Here is a 20,099-nt window from a genome sequence, read left to right on the forward strand (position 1 = left end):
AATTAAAAATGAAAACATTGGTCAATGAGCTTAATTATTCCCAATGCCTTCGAGCTCAGCTACTTAAAAAATATATATTTTTTTTCTTATGAAGCCTTGTTGGGTTAATTTGTAAAGACGAGTTTTGGAGAAAATAAACATCTCATTAGTGGGCGAATAAAATATGCAGCACTACCGATCATTTGGTATCAGAGTAAACAGCACACGCGCGGAAACTTTTAAGATTATGTAAAAGACGAAGCGAATGGATTTCATCTGTTACTGCATCGAGCCCTTTCACAGAAGACAGCCTCGTTGTCAGAAGTCAGATTATAGAAGCAAGAAGAGACGTATGAATTTCAAGCTACCGAGCTGATCAGGAAAGCGATATTATTTATTGATCGACGGTAGCTATTGACTGATAGAAATGCAAACTTGTAGCAGGCAGCAGCTATGGAACAGAAGAATGGGCGTATTAGTATAGAATACGAATTTTGTGTCTTTGTTTAGAGCTTATACTTTTGTGCACCCTACGATAGGAGGCGTACACCTTGAAGAATTCTCGCTTCATTGGAAGTACGCTCCCTATGGTCTACATTTTGTGACTGAGATTCACCCATTTCTTCGAGTGGATTCTGGAAACTACGTATTGATCACTCGAACAGCCGTGGATACATAAATTGCAGGTTTTATTAGATGCATCTGCGAGTCACTCAGTGGAGAAATGGAAGGAGAAAGAAAGGTAGATGAAGTAGAGAGAAAGGAAGACGGTAAAAAAAAAAAAGAGATCGATTATGAAGTAAAAAAAATACGCACGCTGCAATATATGTAGATTTACATATTGGGTTCTCTCAAGAGGATAAAATTGTAGGAATTTCGTCTTAGTTTTATACACTACAATGCACAACTAGCTCTTTGATGAAAATCTGCTGAATGAATTCAATTTCGACGCGCAATGGTTATTTGAAGTATGACTTTTTTGGATTCGCTTTTATCCAATTAAATACAGATATTACTATGATGTCACTGTGGTAATATTTCCTCCAGTTAGTACACACCGAGATAAACGATGTAGCCTAGAAATCGTTCCATCCCAAGAAACGTATCGATCGCGCGATTTATTTATATGAAACTTCCCGTGCGATTTGCATGACGTCAGCAAACAAAAAATGGCTGAATAGTTCAAAATCGATGCTTAGTTCATTTTCAAAAATGAACTATATAAAAAAAGTAAAATTTCGCTTAAGGAAGATTACTACTGGAGGTCCAACACGTACACGCAACTGAAATGTTTCAAACAGGGCACAGCCACCAGCTGGATTCAGCCGCTATCAAAAGCAGCAGTGGAGAAGAGCGTGAGAAGGAAATACTTGGATAATTAACTGTGGCAACAACGTTAATTAGAGGTAGATAAACTTACTTGTTGTCCCGTCTAAATGCAGAAGTGTTTGGTTTCCTAGGCTACCCTAGTAATTTATTCTTCGAACAGAATATCGGATGACACCTTGGTGTGCCCACTTCTTCGTTGCCTGGTGACAAACATCTCTCACTTCAGAAGAGCGACCGTTAGTTTTTACCTCGGAGAAGGTGGGTGGAGATGAATAAATGGACAGTCACAGAGGCCATAAACATGACACGCTCCTGTAGTTCTTATCCGTGCGCATTAGTTACGACATCGTTATAATCCACGCTGCATTTTTGAAATAATGCGCAGCACCATAAAGGGACTTGACTCAAGAATTTCTTTATTGAACTTCTTCAGAGACGCTCTGATACGCTTACGTCAGAAGTCTAAATTAAAGACGAACGATAAAAAGGTTAAAATTAATAATTTTACGAATCGAAAATTGTGTTTAGAATTCATATTTAGCTAAATTATTGCTTTGTTAATAAGTTGTCGATTTAAAGAAAGGCTAACGAAGTTATGGTAGCTGGAAATGTGGACTTGTTTTGGCAATCTTCTCTTCTCTGTTCAGTTGTTTCTCTTTCAATGAACTACACGAAATCTACTCGTAGAATTACCCGAAATTCCATGCTATAAAGACTGGAAAGACTGCACTCGTATTTATCTTAAAACTGGGCAATTATTTGAAACTGCCTAATGGTATTTGTTTATAATATTTTGAGAAGAACATGGATAACGACAGCAATACACTGAATAATATTTATATTTTCTTACACCGTATAAATGTTACAGCTGTTTGACAAATAATCATGTGGAGGAGTATAAAAGTTATTCGTTATATTCTATTTGTCATTTATTTTTAGGTTATTCGCGTACGTGCAGAACCATGCAAATAGATCTGCTTTATTGCGCAACTGCGTTTAGCTCATAATGCAAACTTAGCCCATATTTGCAAACTCAGATATGACAACACCTGAGTTTGCAAATATGGGAAATGTTTAATGAACATCGGAAATAAAATTATTTTCATTTAAAAACCTTAATTAATATCTCCCACAGGTCGAGGGGGAAGCGATTGTTGATCCAAGCAAATTGATTCCGCTTTCATTTCAATGAAACTTCGAGCCAAGCAGCATGAATTTAGAACAGGCAGCATTTCTCGGAAAATGGAAAATTAAATTGCTAATTGAAAACTTATGACTCCAACGTACCATGAAATTGGAGTGGCTACACACACGCGCGCACTTACTAGTCCTGTGGGATTGACAGGAAAGTATGACGTGGGGAATAATTGGAAAAAATAAAAGAAAGAAAGCAAGCACCACACTCACTTTAATGCTTCGATCATCCACTGACCAAATATTACTACAAACTTCACCCAACGAAAATATCTGGAGAAAAACTTGATATTGGAGACCCATGACTTCCAAGACATTAAGTGGATGTATGCTATAAATACTGATGGACTCTTATATTACAATAAACGAAAAATTACTACAGTATTATAAGCTTTTAATTTTGAAAAATCAGATCATGCAAATCTGAAAACTATGGAAGAATATATTAAATCGTATAGGAAGAATGCTTTTAGTCCATTTTATCATACTCATATCAAGCTTTATAGTACATTTTTCCTTGGAAAATTAAATTCACAGAAACCTTTGTAATTATTCATATTTATGTCTCATGCACATAAAGGTTCTGTGAAGAGTTTTACACCTTGTGCGTGCTTGTGTGTGTTTCAGAGCAGTCGCTGTTCACGATAAGTCTGCTCTTTCATCCGGTGAGCAAATTCGATGTATTCAGTCGATAAAGCTTAACCTCATTGAAAAATTCCATTAATCGGTTGCCCTCCTGTTCATAGTTCAGTTTATGTGTGAACTGTCGAGCCTTTCGAACAGACTTGCGGATCGCTAGTGGGCAACAGTCCAATGCTTTACTCTAGAAGGTTTAAATAGCCAGCGATTCATAACCGAACGCCAAGTTTTCCAGTAGACATCTTTGGACTGGTCCACGTTGCCCATTGTCCGCATTGGAAAATTGAAACAGATCTAACACGGGTACAGAACGTTGGAGCTCATTTGTCATCTAGTTTTGTGTTTAAATTGCAAGATTGTGGGGGAGGGAAATAGAACAAGTTATACGGATAACACTGAGACGTGACCTGCAGTTTGCCTGTCCTCCTTATCCCCCCCCTTACCGTACATACTTCTGAGCCATCTGCTTACCACCAAGACTGCAGTTGTAGTGCTAATGGCAATTTACAAGTTGCGATAAACGATAACAGGATATTAGCACTTCCATTATGAAGGTCGTTCTTCAGTAAAATCTCCACTGAGCGCAATCTTTTTGGTATCTGTTGCTAGACTGTGTGTGTATGTGTGGTTGCATGAAAGAGAGAGGGGTCTTAAGTCCAGCTAATGGAGATATCGTGCATCTACAGCATTATACATAACGTCAGTTCTCCTAAACTTCAGCAAATTCGCCCCGATCAATACTTAGGTGAAAACTTCAGTTTTTCAACAGCGTCTGGCATTTGCACTGTTCCATTTACTGGCATAGTTTAGTAACTTCACCAGAGAGGTCACAATGATGGGATATGTTGGCAAGCGATCTTTGGGAGAAAGAAAATTATTGGCACAGCCTAGAGGATGTATAGTCTAAGAAAAATTTAAAAAAAAAAACAACTTTACTGTTTATATTCTTAAACGGACACCGGGGATTTCATAAATAGACAGAATACAAGAACATTACCCTATTTGGCAGTGAAGAGGTCACTCAAAGCGCGTGTACTTCTGTATCCTCGTTCTTGACCAGTGCACTGTTAATAATAACATACTTAAATGAAAATAAACAAACTAGCGAGTATTATAAATAATTTATTAATACGCTAAAATAAAACAATTTTTCTTAGAAAATTTATCTTAATCGTGGATGTCTATTAGCATTATTGTGGGATTACCTGTAGGAGAAAATACCATAGCGAGTTTCCCTGCTATCATCCAACAAAGCAGGAAAAAATTTTAGAAATATAATTTCCACTTGTTGGCAATGAAATGTCACCATACGGGTGGGTATTTCGACAGTTATTTCCTTCTCATCGGTGGGTTGCCACCCATCCAGTCGGTGTAGCCCCTAACAACCCAGTGACGATTTAAATCTGTGGATACAACAAGGTGAAAAATGCAAACTTTGAAGGGATTCATGTGGCCGAATGGACCGGGGTTCAAGCTCGTGTGACGGCTAAATACGATTAACGTATTCGTGATTTGATCGTAAATCTGACCTGGTTGCCGTGTCTCAGTGAAAAGAACAGTTTATTTACGATAAGCTAAAATAACTGATTCTCATTGAGATGTGAAGAAACAAATTCATTGGAATTCCCTTCAAACGACAAACGCACTTTGTTGCAATGGGTTAGTCTATTACTTTAGTGGGAAGCATCTCTTTTTAGACCATTTATTTCAAGTTCATTTTTATTTACAAATACATGTATGCATTTATATTTTAAATAAAGTTTAAAATAAATAGCGAGCAGCTATTTGCTAAAAATAGCAATCTTTAAGGGTTCTTTCTCGTTTCTTTTTATGAAGACTTCGAACTATTCAACCATAGAATCATTATTCCGGATGCCTTTCCTAAGGCGGTCCCTGCCACTCACAGGTGCGTGCCGAGAAAGAAGTTGATGAAACAGTGGGGAAAAAAATTATTCGCGCCAAATAACTCAATGAAATGAAAAACCGATAAGGAAATACCAAAGAACAGAAGCAGCTGAATGAGAATAAGTGTTTAGAAGAAGATGAGAATGCGACCAGAATTACTGGAAGAGAAAAACGATTCCGAAAAATTGGCAAAACAGCGAGGAAATAATGACGTTGCGACACCTTACTCTGGCGTGAATGGATGCAGCCCGAGGCAAACAAGCAACGTTACTGGAATGTTTTATCTTCCACGGTCATAAAATCTTGAAACTGCTTCCTCCTCTCCTTACAATGTTGACGGAGAACGAAACTTTCCGACCGCAGAACAGAACTCGAGGACCGCCTCATATGTTCGGTACGTAAGATCAGGCTTGTTTGCCACGATGCAGTTCATCAACATGCACCAGAACTTCATACGATGTCCACACGCTTTTACACAAAATTGTAAAGAAAGCGACATCTTTAGGATTATAGAAAAATTACTAGTATACTGGATATAAGTAGTGATATAGGTAGTGAGCAGCGTTCTCACAGACATTTCGGTGGGAACTAAAAATCTTTCTAAATTAAGTTCAGCAGCTGTTGTGATTGCAAGTCCCTGAGGAGGGGTGAAAAAATATTGTTGAAACTTTCAAATTTTACGATAGTAATAACACCTACATGCAGTCATGCCGTTAAATATGAAAATGACTCCACTACCCTTTTCACTCTTTCATATACAAGTGGAGAAAGAGGGGATGATCATTGGTGCCCCTCTCCCCCCCACCCAGAAGAATGCGAATAAACAACGTACCTTCTACAGATCGAATCTCCAAACTAGATCTAGATGACCGACAACTTGACTTTTCTTTTTGGCAGGAACATCGCAAATGACGTGCAAATGGAAAGCGTATTGTGGCCCGAAGAATCACTCTGTCCACGACCAGCGCAATTTTTCAGACAGTAGATAGCATGAGGAGAAAATAACATGACACAATGAACATGATTCGAATGTCATAGTCCAGGTATTACACACTCAGGAGAAGAGTCATCATAGTATTGGAGAATTCTCGTTGGGTCCTTCAGCCCTTTGATTGCACAAGTGCAATAATCACATACAGCTGAGGACTATCTAAGCAATTCTCCTACATCCAATAGACCCATCATGTTTCTGAAGAGATCTTTAAATTGTACAGTGCACGTACCATTGGACCAGACGTGGGCAAATATATTTTATAGAACTTTCATGACTTCCACCACTACCTTTCTGCCTTGGTACTCCACCCCCACCAGAGTTAATTCCCAAGCATTGTGAGAAGAGGTTAAATATGCTGTGTCGTGTTGACCTGTGAATCTCCCAGTGAATGCTGCGCAGTTTTAATTTTGTCCTTCATTCTTTTACCGCATTCCTATCCTCTTGCTGTTTTCACTAGAATCAAGTTTGCAATTTGTGCCACAACCAGCGCTTTTCAATAATACAGAATACATTTGCAGATCTAAATCTTCAGCAGATCCCTAATATCTTTAAAAATAGTAATAATTAACAATAAATATAAATTTAAAATAGTGATGCGTGTATTCAAATTAATAAAAAAAAAAAAATCCGTGACAAAAATTTAAAGAGATTCAGTGAAACAGCACCCTTTGAAAAATACTGCTCTTGGAAGTTTTTTGAATCTAAGATCCTTTAATTTCTTAAAATCATCTCAAAAACCCCCTCTTTCCAGACTTTTAAAAGCAAAACGAACATAACAAACATTGTAAAATGATCTCATTTAAAAATCTCGTGGAACCCCAACAAGTTTCCATAGAACTCAGTTTGCAAATTTATGTTACAGCTTCGATACAAAACGCTAATATTATTATCCTAATAATACATTAATAACCTAAAAGGATATTGAATATTTCGGAACTTAATATTCAGATTTAATATTTCTTTAGGATAATTAATATCCTTTAGGATATTTAATATTCTAAAGGGATATTAGATATTATATAAAGGGATTCAGATATAATACAAAAACTATGCATCAAGAAATACAAACTTGTTAACGGATTGAACAAACTCTTCTGGCAACCAATAAAGGGAAGAACTACTTTCAACCAATCAGATGCCAGGATGAATGTCAGAAAAGTAGATCAAAAATTTGATTTACTTATACATTGTAAACTAACATACTTAGGCACTTGTTGACAAGGAGAAAAAAGTTAAGAAGTTATAGAGTGCCTTGTATTCAGTAATAATATCAGAGTCTTCATTTTTTCCTTTATAATAAAAGTTTCGAAATAATACGTTTGAAAAAAAAAAAGTTATTCCTCACGTCAAATTGCTGCCAACGTGTCATGTGGGCTTTCTTCTGTGACGAGATACTGAAAAGCTATGATGAAGCTGGTTTAGATCCAGACAGAATAAGAAGTGGGCGACCAAAGAAACCATCTTCAAGGAGTGACAGAGACTGCATCGCTTTTTATTTCTAACAAAAAGAGAATTCTTCCCATCTTTAAAAAGCTAGTAACAAAAGTAGATAAGTATCCTAGAACTGTAATGAAAAGAAATTGAATTGCGACAGATTTGACCTTACTGCCACTTGTGGCAGATTTGCAACGCAAAATGAGACTGCATTGGCAAAGGGTTGGTGATTCACTGTGCATTGATCAAGATTGGGTGAAGTCCCATTACAAAGTCCTGCTCTGATTCACATTGCTATGAATCAGAGTAATGCTCAGTAAGGGAACAGCTTAACGAAGAATCCACCCAGTGTCTGAAAGCCATTGTTGAATAACGTTTCAAAATCATGATGTGGACACTTTAAGTCATGGCGTTAGAAGACTAAAAATTGTGGAAGGAACAACTTTTATCTTATTTTATCTCTGTTTTATCTTATGTATATATCATTTATTTATTTTAACCAGTTAGTCGGTCGTAGCAGGAAACTTGGATGATATGCAACCCGACGCACAAGGCCTGTTTTCTAATGAATGCCTTTTGTACAGTGACTCCGTACAGATCTCGTAGAGCAAGGCCCTTTTTCATAAACCCATTTGACTTCTTTTAGCCATATTGCTGATGAGTTGCTTCTAAACTTTGTGCATTCAGTTCAAAGAGATGCAGAATGGTTATAAAAGCAAGTGTGGCTTATAAAAAGTATCATAAGCTTGTATCAATGCTGAAAATTGTATTTTTATTTTATTTTGTAAGTGGGCTTGTTTGTTGTTGTTGCGATTATGATGTCTTGGAATATGCTATTGGACAGCTTTACTACTCTAATGTAAGAACTATTTAAGAAATTTACCAATATATATATATATATATTTAAAATTTCTTAAACGTTAAATTAATTTGAATTCTCAATATAATTTTTCTTAACTTCTTTAAATTTAAGAAATTTGAAAGAATTAAGAAATTCTTTTTCAATCTAAAGGGCCATTTCAGAAATAAAAAATAATATAAATGAAAAACGTATGGTTATCAAGTGAGTTAAAAGCAAAACTCATCCGAAAAATAGCGATGCATTGACCTATATCAACGGGCGTATCTGCGTGCCTGATGAATGTGATGCACGCTCTAAGAACGCACGTGCCCTTTTTAACTCGAAGGTCAGTTATGTAAAGTAAAATGTCATAACGCATATTGGAACCAGCGATATAGCAGAAACCCCTGCCATTCTAATTTATCTATAGAAGTCCCAAAATAGTTTCGTAATATTATGGAACATAAAACATCAACTGTTGAAAGTAATGGTGTCAGAATAGAAATATAATGGGCTTCGCTTAAATTTTCCCCTCAGATGATTTCGTGAGGATCTCTTGGTCTTCTGCTATGCCACTGTCCAAGGTCTCCTCTTTTCGGCCAAGGAAAGTTTCCAATAAGACACGGCCCTTTCGAAGGGGGCTTTTAATCGTAGCAGGGAGGGGATGGACGCTTATGGGAATTTTCCTCAGTTTTCATACTCGGAAAAATGCCCTTCCAATATGCTTTTATATCAGCTCCTTCCTTCTGTCAATTCGAATATAAGTCGAAATCCAAAGAGAAATGAAGGGAATCCATGCAAAAGTTGTCAAGGCAAAAACAAACAAAAAAAATCCGAGAGATGCTCTTTGCCATAGCAAAAAACCGCAAGCTGAGCAGCATAAAATGGTTCGTAACTATTAATTTCGAAGGGTATTAATTTTCAATCGCAATAATAGCTGAACACCAACCATGGTTCAAGTAGTTCGCATTAAGTGCAGTATTTGAAGAAAGGTTTGCAGACCGATAATTTGAAAAAAAATAATAAAATGGCCTAGAAAAATATAGGTTTCTGCACTTAGAGACAGTTCTTCAGAATGAAGAAGACAGAAAGAAGGAGCGCAGAAATTGAAAGTATCTTAAGGACACATGGAGAAGTTGCGTTTCCTTGACTGATGGTGACGTCTGAAAAATTAGGTGTTCGCAAAGAAACCCTTCAAGTTTCGATAACAACCTTTGAAGTCGTCCTCACTGATAACGATCCTTCGTCCATACGTGCATTTCGTTGTCGCGTGCTGTCAGTTGCGCACGAGTTCGTGCTCAGTCTAAAATTTGACAATGACTGCTCCGCGGCACTTTCTGTCGGTGCAGTCGGACACGGCACGTGTAGCCTTGGCGTATTCATCACTCGCTGTCCAGACAATGCTCCACTCACGCAAAACACAGAGATCGTCAATTGTTCCATTTATCCTCTCTTAAAGGTTCCATTCAATGTCCAAGATATTATCTGATGCGCGGGTTGCAGCGTCATTGTTACCAGCAGCGAATCGCACCATAAAATTCGGTTAATAAATTGCACCCGTTATCACGACGAGCTAAAGGTGACTCGAGTAATCCACTCCCCTCTCAACAATACATCCTAATAACACGAAAAGGTTGTAAAGAGAGAAACAACTCTTCCAGGAAACGTGTTTTTGTTTGTTTTAAAAAACACCGATGGCCAGATGCAGCTACCTGTGTTTTATTTCAGGTAAAACTTCGCAGTCTTTTAAGCTTTCCGGCTTTGTTGCTCAAGTTAGATATTTCTTCAACGCACTTATTTCCAGCAATACTGCTTGACATTGAATAGTCTTCTCGGCTACAAGCCCATTCTGGTACTCCCTTCTCTTATAGTGTTCTGCGGAAGAACGAGGTTATATCCACTTGCCACCGGCAAGGGCCAGGCACTACTAACGACAGCGCAAATGTCTGCTGCCAGATTATCCACACAGCCATAGTAGACAACGCGAACAGACCTCCGCAATTTCTCTTTAATTTTTAAGCCCAATTTCTCCAAAAGAACTTTGCTGAAATAATTGAACCAGTGGCCGCCCATAGCGCGTTATTCAAAGTAAATTTAATCTGAATCTCGCACGTCGCTTATATTTTTAATCCATAAATGCCATTTCCTTAATCATCTGTGCAGATGGTAACGGCAATGCATTTACGAAATTCATTGCGAACCTCCCAATGCGAATAATTATCTCTTAACTTACACCCATTTTAGATGTGTTCATTTCCGTTATTTCCCACACAGATCAATGTCGCCAATACACCATCATCATCTCCTATCTAGGATGGAAGGAACTTGGACGTACATTTATAACGCATGTCACTGTTCTCTTAATTGCATCTATAATGCAATCAATAATACATCTCTCTCTCTCTCTCTCTCTCTCTCTCTCTCTCTCTCTCTCTCTCTCTCTCTCTCAGATGCATTAAGATTCTGTGCCGAATGCTGAGTGCAGTAATTAAACCTCAAGATTAATGGTGATGGTATTCTAAGTAGACTTCCATTAGTATTCTTCTACTCTATTCAGCTAATTTCATCATCCACGTTTAATACGATCCATTCTGGTTACATTATAGTGGTTGAATCCTTGGTGATTATACGATTTGTACTCTGGAAAAGAGCGGAAAGTAATCATCGCTAGTAATGTATTTAAGATTTCTCCAACTTCTCTTTGTTAACTACTCACAAACCTACTTGTTGCAGCCTCTTCTTCGTTCAAATGAATACTGCCGAGCGCGTAATTATAACTACCCACGTTCTTACTACATGATTTTTGAAAAACTTTGCATAATAAAAGAAAAATAGTCACAAGGTCAGCTTCCCTTAACGAAATCGTCCGGCTAAATTATCGCATCATCGACTGAATTCGAACTCGGGTCTTTTTCCACCAGGTGTGGGGAGGACAGTGATTCTACTAACTGTGGTACCAACAGGGGATCGATTGTATTGTCACTGGGGAACTGAAATGTTGGGTATTTAAGTAAGACCCAGAGCCGAAGCGTCAGAGCATGCAGTGGACTTCAAAACCATCACCAAGGCGCAGAAAGTTTCGTTTAGAGAAGTCCGGGATCAAGACAATGATGATTATATTTTATCGAGAAACAGGGTGCGATTCATAAGAAATGTTTACCTGAATGGAAGAGTCAATGCAGCGTTCTGGGTACAGATGCTTCAAAGACTATTGAAATGCATTTCCCAGGTGAGGCCGCAATTTCAAAAGAAAGGCAGCTGGTTCTCGTTGCCTGACAATGCTTCCTTCCCCGCTCCACACTTTCTGATGAAACATGGCATTATCCATTAACCGTCCATCCACCCAGTCTACTCTTCCGATCTAGCACCAGCGGAATTATTTAAGAAAACTACACTCAAAGGAAAGAGATTTCAGGATGTTGAGAATATAAAGAAAAATTAACAACCGAACATCTCTTTGGGCGCCTTCAATGACTTTTTTCAAAAATTTTAAGGGTGAAATGAATGCATTAAATCAGGTGGTGATTACTTTAAATAAAAATGCATCTGTGTGTGTGTGTGTGTGTGTGTGTGTGTGTGTGTGTGTGTGTGTGTGTGTGTGTGTGTGTGTGTGTGTGTGTTCAGGGTCAGATTTTGATGATTTGACTTACGGAGGAACCCTAATGCCTCCCCAAGTCTTTCCAAATAAGTGATAATAGGCACTATTACCAAGATAGGTAGATGAGGACAGACTTCCTGTTCACCTACAAAACCACCCCTCATGTTTAGGGGAAAGTCGAATTCAACGTGATGAACCAAACGTTCACACTTTGTATTGGATTTCCATTGCGTGATTGTCTCAATAATCATTTTCTGGAACGGTAGATTGCATACGGTGATGCAATGCTATGTCCTGGTTTGCCTGACGTGACTTTCAATTTCTGTTTCTGGAGTTCTTTAATGCGTCGTTTTCAAAACCCGAATTATAAACACTGACCCGAAACGTAGAATCGCGATGGAGAGAAATCGAGTTCTGGGTTATTAATTTTGTTCGGCTATTTGCGCACATATCTAAGTACTTTGATTTTCTCAACTAAAACTAAGTGCTAACCAATCAAACTCTACAAACGTAACATCCTACTTGTATCAGTTCTCACTTATTAACTAATAACTTTACTAATTTGAAATGTATCAACTGTGTGGTAATACACTCAGGGTGGTAGAGAGAGAATGAAAAAGACCTGGGGATAATTGTGCAGTCAGATACGAAGTTTTCTGAGCAGTGCAGACAGGTTGCCAGAACAGGCCATGGAGCCATGTTAATGATATACAGAAATTTTTAGCTGCCATAAGGAGGTGATTATCCCTTTGTATAAGGCAATGGTCGTGCCACACCTTGAGTACTGCATACAGGTCTGGAGGCCTCATTTTAGGAAGGATGTCGATTTGCTAGAACGAGTAGAGAGAAGGGCAACAAGATTGGTGAGGGGAACGAAGTTATCCTCTTACCAAGAAAGGCTTAAGTTCTGAAAATTGCAGCGTCTGGAGACTAGGCACCTGCGAGGTGATCTGATTGAGTTGTATAAGGCCTTGAATGGGTTGAGCAGGCTCAATGCTAATGGGATTCTTCCTCTTGCTCAGTTTACAAACCTGAGGGGGCATAAATTCAAATTGAGGAAAGACAGTTGAAGAACAGATGTTGAGAATATAAAGAAAAATGTGTGGAAATTTGCCTTTAGCCAGCGGGTGGTTGATTGCTGGAACAAACAACTTCCATCTGTCGTTGTTCAAGTTTACAGCTTCAATAAATTCAAGGAAGAAGTGATCCAACTTTTGAAGCGAATAGATGGGTGAAATGGGAAGTTTTTTTGTTTTGTTTTTTTTTTTACTTTTAGCTAATGCTGTATAAGCTTGTTTTATTGCATCATGTCTCTGTTGTTGTTGTTGTTTGGGGTTTAATGGCGCAAGAGCAGCTTTGGCTATATTGAGCCTTATATGTCTCTGCTAATGCTAATTTCTTTTTGAATTAAAAGCATTTTAATTTCTTCTTGATTACTCAACTGACTTTTGGTACCCACACTATTTTCGGTGTTCTGGAGAAAAATTTTAAATATAAAAAGGTGTTCTTTTCCGTCCAGTTTCCCATTATTCTTACGGCAATTCCCAACTCCATAAACAATCGTTATCTGTAGCCTCGTATCAACAGTAAATCCAGTATTAACGTATGTTCGCTTATAGTCTGAGAGACCACTGCTGGAATTGATGATCCGATTATTAGCAACCGCCACCGCATGTTCAGTCCAGGACATGCAATAACCATGGGGCATCTGATGCATACAGATCAATACGATGGAAACACACCATTTATTAATAATTACAAGCCACATTTTGTTGGTGCAAGAAAAAAATCAACCCGGTCATTAATTGATTTCATTAATTCCGAGAATATAAAGGAGCTTACACCACCTTACAAAAATATTAAGAAACCTGATGTTCATTATCATTTTTCTGTCGTGTCACTAGACACGAATTAATTTACATAGACTTAGTTATACTTACAGGAGGGAGATATGTGTGTGTGTTTCTACGAAGTCGTTGATGACTTCGTAGAAACGCACACACTGTCGACTCAAAGCACACGTTTTTCTTTCTTTTTTTATGGTGTGCGGTAATCAATAAAAGAAACGTTCAGAGGTAAAGAAACGAAAAAAAGCAACAAACCATAAGGTCATCCAAAACAAGACGTTTTTTCCCCCTTGGATGACGGACGTCATCCATTTTCTTAATGTTAATGTAAGCTCCAGAGCAGAGATACAGAACAAGTTATGAACTATTCCATTTCAACTGCCTGCGCAGCGGATAACCAATGAATCTGCGAGGCAGAATGATGATCTGTGGGGGCCCAGGAGAGTCGTTAATATGACAACAGGGCTGAGAGAAGGTGATGAGACTACTTCTCGTGCTGCTCTGTCTGTCACATCAATTCTACTGGCCGGTCGGCAAAATGCCGCTTCGAGAGACGTAATCTTTTCAGACTACTCATCCCTACAGTCGAGAGTTTAGCTGAAGTTAGAATACGTATCCCATTTTGCTGACATTGGCAATAAGAAGGAAAGTCCACTCGTTAAATATTCTCTTGTAGTGGTCTGTAGCGGCGTTAGCATTACAGAAAAGGGCAGAAAAAGTCATCATTCGTGGACTGGTTGAAACGTGTGCGTGAGAGATGACGCTCTAATTACACCAGGCATTCAGAAAACTCGTATTCCACCTTTAAGGAATTAAGCGATTTGCTTTAAAATTTATGGGTAATTAATACAAATCTCAATTGGGTCGTGTATCAAGTTTTATGCCTTCTTAGTAAGATTATCACCATTTCTACCAGAGGCCCCAAATGGAACGTGAAATATGCCAGCAGAGGACTGAAAAGTAGACTAGACTAAACTCAGACGAAATTCTGAGGACTTTTTCTCGCGAGTCACCAATGTGTGAAACTTGGGTTCATCAATTTGACCCAGAGACCAAACAACGAGGTATAGTTTCGAAACACGTATCACTGGCCTTTCCGAAAAAAAAAAATCAATAAATAAAATAATAATAATAATAAATTGTCACTCTTCTACCTCGTTACCTCGACCAATGTATTGCACGATAACTCAATGCAAGCAGCACACACCGTGTTATATCCAATGCACGGTGATTGTAATATTTTTTTAATAATCGCCAAGCCCCCTCCAATTCCACTTCAGTGGGCTCGTATTTCTGTTGAAATATTCAATAGATAAACACACACTTGTAGTAGCATCCAGGCTTACAAGGTGCACGTCCCACTCTCTTTTTCTACTATCCAGAGAGGAGGAATAAACAAAGCGCCTCCTCGAGAAATTTCTCTTCTCAATATTTAAAATAAAAACAACACATTTTCTGATTATACTCCGGGATTGCCACACCTGATCATTGGAGTTTACAAGACAGAAAGAATGCAAAAACAGGACCGTATTTGGCAGTGGAACAGAATCACAGTCAATTGAAACTCGTGTATTTCGTCTTTGAGTTATATTCAGCGAGTAAGATATCATTATAGAAACCATAGTCGTTCTGAATTAAATGTGGTCATTAAAGTTTATATAACTAGCTTTAATAGCTCATTGTAACAGTTTCTGAACCATCGGTGAAATTATCACAGGTCGTAAAACTTCCTGTGCCTGCTTCAAATGAAAGAAGGAATAAAGATGCTGCTTGCGAGTTTAAAACAGTTTTAATTAAATAATTTCCCCTTTACTATTACAATTGCAATGGATTGCCAGATAAACAAAATTACAGCTTTCTGAATCGATTCAATCTCCAAATAATTGCACAAATGTCCAATAGTTCTATCACAAATCAAAGAAAAAAATAATTATTTTCCGAAGCATTTTCAGTTTCTTAGAGAACAGTGAATTTAATACGTACATATCAAGTACTATTCATAATTATTATCTATTAAGTTCGTTGAGAAATGTTGCTAGTTCTGGTTATGCAAGTTTTTCTTATGAACAACAACCTTTTTGGGAATAAAAAGTGATGATTCTACTTATTTTATAATTTGAAAAAAAGTCTCCTACGAATTCTTTTTCGAGTTGCTTTAACTTTCGAAATTTTAATACCTTATAAATTTTGACTTCGAGAACAATGTTATCTTCAATACATCTTATCACGATAAACTTTCCCAAAATGTAATGCAAAAATTAAATCGTGAACGATATATTAATTAGGTTATCCATTAAATTATTAGTTAGGCATTTTCAGCCTCAATTTAATGTAAGTTAAACATGTATAAAGACAGCCTTCAATTTCGAATCTGGGGCAAAATGAAAAAAAGAAAAATACACGAATATTTATAACATTTCGATGCCTCCTGGGAATACATCATTCTGTGACATAAAATCGATGCACAACGTCATAATGTGAGCGCTCTATTGGGCGACACCAGTCGGTAAGTAAAATAACCACCCTGTACGGTGGCCTTTATTAGTAAAACACGAGAATTTTAACCAGATTTACAGTTAGAAACTGAATAATTACATTATGCACATAATTCTGAATATTTTTCAATACCAGTTCGTTTGCATGCACCGATCTGGTGTAAGCAATGAATTCGTTGGGTAGACCGAGCAATCTTCCGCAGCCCTAACTCAATCCTAGAAAAAGAAACCTCATTACAAATTGGCCATAATGTCTGGCTTTAGACACCAAGGATAGAGGATGCTTTACTTGATTTCCTGCCAAAATGCACAGGGAATAATTATTTCGGTAGATCTTGCTGTTAATATTATTAGGGTGCGAAGGTAAATCTACACTGCAAACATCTTAAAAATCAGGGTGGTAATTCAGTGTCTGCAACAGAACCCAAGAGGATGCTTCTATTCTCTTGCATCTGGAAAACGAATTCGATTCAAGTTAAAATGAGAACTACGCTAGACCATTGAATGGCCACTCACAGTTCCATTCGTGAGTGGCCATGCTGCAGGTCAGAATGAATTCATTCCACTCATTACAATCATTCTCTGTGGTTTTCTATTTGAATTTAAGAGTCCAGTTCTCTGTTTCACCACGGGCATCAACCACGCAGAGGACAAGACTTTCAAAGTTGTTGTCCTTAGCCTGCAAAGCCCGTGAATTTTTCATGACCAAGTTTACGCTAGCTACTGTAGAATTGGTAATATAAAAACCTTTTCGGATCTTGCCTTCAAATGGCAAAACATGCAGCGTTGTCCCCCAAAGAAGATCAACATACATATTGTCAAACACCATAATAAAATGTGATGTACTAAATACTTCGCTTCCAGTTTACTTTTTTTAATACATTTATTTTTCAGGCTTGATCAGTATTTACCTGTGTAATTCAGAGCTATGAAAGTAATAACTATAAACCTGCACATAATTCTGATTATTGAAACACGTGCAAAGCAAAGCACTTTAACTGACAATTAAATAAATTATAAATTATACTGCACAAAGCTTCAATATTTCAAATAATTTGAATTGGGACAAGCGACATGGAAATTTCAAAATCAAATAGCCGATGAAACCAAAATTGAAAAATTAAGTTATGTGCTTAAAAACACTTTTTTTTTCGGCATTATTTATTGTATTCAGTAATTGTAATGTGTACTTATTTAAAGTCTTCAAAAATTGCTTCTTTGCCGAATATTAATGGAAAAATCAAACAGAAAATTGTTCACCATTTGAAATTTTAAAAGGTTTCAGGACTATTTTGAATTTTCACTTTTCTATTCGGTGGACAGTTTCTGCTAGCAAATTACCTATCATAGAAATTATGAAACCATAGTTTGCTAATCAAAAGCAATATCTTGTTCGAACCATACCATGTTTTTTTTTTTCCTGTTCCAGCTGTTCCAAATCTCTAAGATGAAGAACGCCATTTTCAACGAGTCTTCCGTGGATAACTCCACTAGCGCAGACTTGAACAGTAATAATTCGACTCCCATATACGAGTACGATTTAGATGAAGCCATTAATACTTTCTTCTTGGAAGATTTGATTCCAACCACAGTCATCTATGGCGTCACCCTGATCATTGGATTGCTAGGGAACACACTCATAATCTATACAGTTATCAGTTATCGACACATGCACACGATAAGTAACATTTTCCTCGCCAGTCTGGCTTCTGCGGATCTCCTGGTTATTTTGATATGTGTACCAGTGAAGGTAAGTGTTGGGCTTTTCAATAATGTTTACTTATTTCTCTATACCTTCTTAATACCCACGCATTACATCGACTAAATGCTTCACAAGGGTTCTATAATAAAGAGAAAAATAAATGGCTGCTCAAGGTTATTCGCTAGTCCCATATACTCCATTGTGGAGTTAGAGTTGAATGACCCTGAGCCTTTTTTTTTTCTTTGCTATTGTATTGCAGTGAACTTTGAACCACGTGGATCATATCTTAACATATTAAAATGGATCCATATAATGGTATATCGAACGAGAAGTATTAAATATTAATACATGTATATTAATATTTATATTATAATATATATATATATCTATATACTTTATTTCTTATTGAGTATTCTTATATTTAAGTTTCAAATTAAAATGTGTATCTTCTGTCATAATAGTTTTGCTTTTTTCGTATCTCAGTTCGCAGAGCTCTTTTCTTTCACGTGGACCCTGGGTGAATTTTGCTGCAAGTTTGTTTATTACGTCCAGAATGTGTCGACCATATGCTCTGTTCTGACATTGACCTCTATGAGCGTCGAAAGGTGAAGTTATTTATTTGATGTTTAAGTTATTCTTTTAAATATTTTTCAGTGATAATTTCGATGCAGACAAATCCACCGTGTATTAGTTAGATCTTTAACGTCATCTATTAAATGATTTCTTCAGAAACCAAGAAAAATCAATATTTTAACTAAATATTGAGTAATTTAAATCTATTTTTGTCTGGAATTTTAAAACCAAGTTCAGGGGTTTTCAAGAAGAACGCCTTGACAGGCAAATTTTTAAAAATCCCTCATTAAAATTCACGATTCTTCCAAATGATCAAGCCATAAAAACCCTTTTGGAAATTTTGAACCAGCTTCCTTTAAACCCCACTTTTCAAGTTCCACTTCTTGGAAATGTTATCCATATTGAAAATAATATCGAATGCGTAGCTGAGAGTGTACCCTGATTTGATCATTATTTAAATTTTAACAAATAAGTTGTCCGCGTAGAATTATATGGGAAGTTTGCTATTGGTTACAAAAATGAAGCCTCTTGGAAATCGTTATTGTGGAAGGGGTGGGAGACCATTTACTGTTTAACTTTTATATTAAAAGCGTTACCGAAACGTGAAAAGCATCTTGAGTGCAAGCGAGAGTGTTTGCCAAAGTACTAAACAAGTACTCTGTTCAACGACAAGCATTCAAGCTTCTAATGAGATGGTAACTTTAGCCAAAGTGCACAATGAACAGGAAATTCCTTTTCTTCGTTCTTTTCGGTAATTAACGTCCGAAGTGGCTACCTAGACTTGCTTCGTGTAATAGCATTTTTTAAGCTTTCACAGCTGTTTAAATAGAAGGGTGAACAGGGCAGAAAATGGGGGCGTTAACTCCTAAATCATTTCCACCGTGTATTAGTTAGATCTTTAACACCATCTATTGAATACTTTTCATTCTAAACCCAAATTTTAGTAGATATTCTTGAATTTAGCAATACTTCTATAATTTGCATATGCGTTTTTTCCTTTTTTTACAGATATTATGCCATCATTCATCCTGTAAAATCCCGTTATTTGTGCACCGTAAGCCAAGCTCGAAGGGTGATTATCACCATCTGGAGTGCTTCCCTCGTAGCCTCTGTACCCATTGTATTTACCCAGGTAAATAGCATCTGCTTTTGTACTATGTGCATGTGTGTGTAACACCTAATGGTGACAAGCATCGTGAAAAGCAATAGTGTGGCAAAAGAAACCATAAAAATAAGTGAGTGTAGAAATAATCAAGGAATGAACGATCGTTGACTTCTCTTTCAGATCCACTTAGAAGTCGGGGTGAAGTACACCGGTTACTGGTGCGTCAGAAACTGGTTTCGACCAGTTCTGTGGAAGGTCTACGAAGTTTATATGCTAGTGCTAGTACTGATAGCGCCCTCTATTGTGATGGCTTACACCTACACTCGCATTTGTCACCAGCTATGGATTGTAGTCAAGGAACGGGCCAGCATGACATCGGGAGAAATGTAAGTGCGATTTCAGTGGGAAAATATTTAATTCAAATATCATAAAAATAGCATCACCTGCTCTGTCGTCGTCTAATA

The 20,099-nt window shown here is 37.3% G+C and overlaps 1 protein-coding gene across 1 annotated transcript in view; it reads left to right on the forward strand.

The window, feature by feature from the left end:
- LOC150080800 (QRFP-like peptide receptor) overlaps window positions 1-20,099 on the forward strand; it is a 106,689-nt gene that overhangs the window by 62,767 nt on the left and 23,823 nt on the right. Inside the window, exons 2-5 of the mRNA XM_090380607.1 lie at window positions 17,685-18,005; window positions 18,441-18,562; window positions 19,539-19,662; window positions 19,816-20,021. Of these exons, the coding sequence (XP_090236733.1) occupies window positions 17,703-18,005; window positions 18,441-18,562; window positions 19,539-19,662; window positions 19,816-20,021 (755 nt within the window). The 5' untranslated portion in view covers window positions 17,685-17,702. The remainder of the gene's footprint in view (window positions 1-17,684; window positions 18,006-18,440; window positions 18,563-19,538; window positions 19,663-19,815; window positions 20,022-20,099) is intronic.

Source organism: Mastigoproctus giganteus, chromosome 9 (genome assembly GCF_048544385.1).
Source record: "Mastigoproctus giganteus isolate SK-2022 chromosome 9, ASM4854438v1, whole genome shotgun sequence".
Taxonomy (NCBI): Eukaryota; Metazoa; Arthropoda; class Arachnida; order Uropygi; family Thelyphonidae; genus Mastigoproctus; species Mastigoproctus giganteus.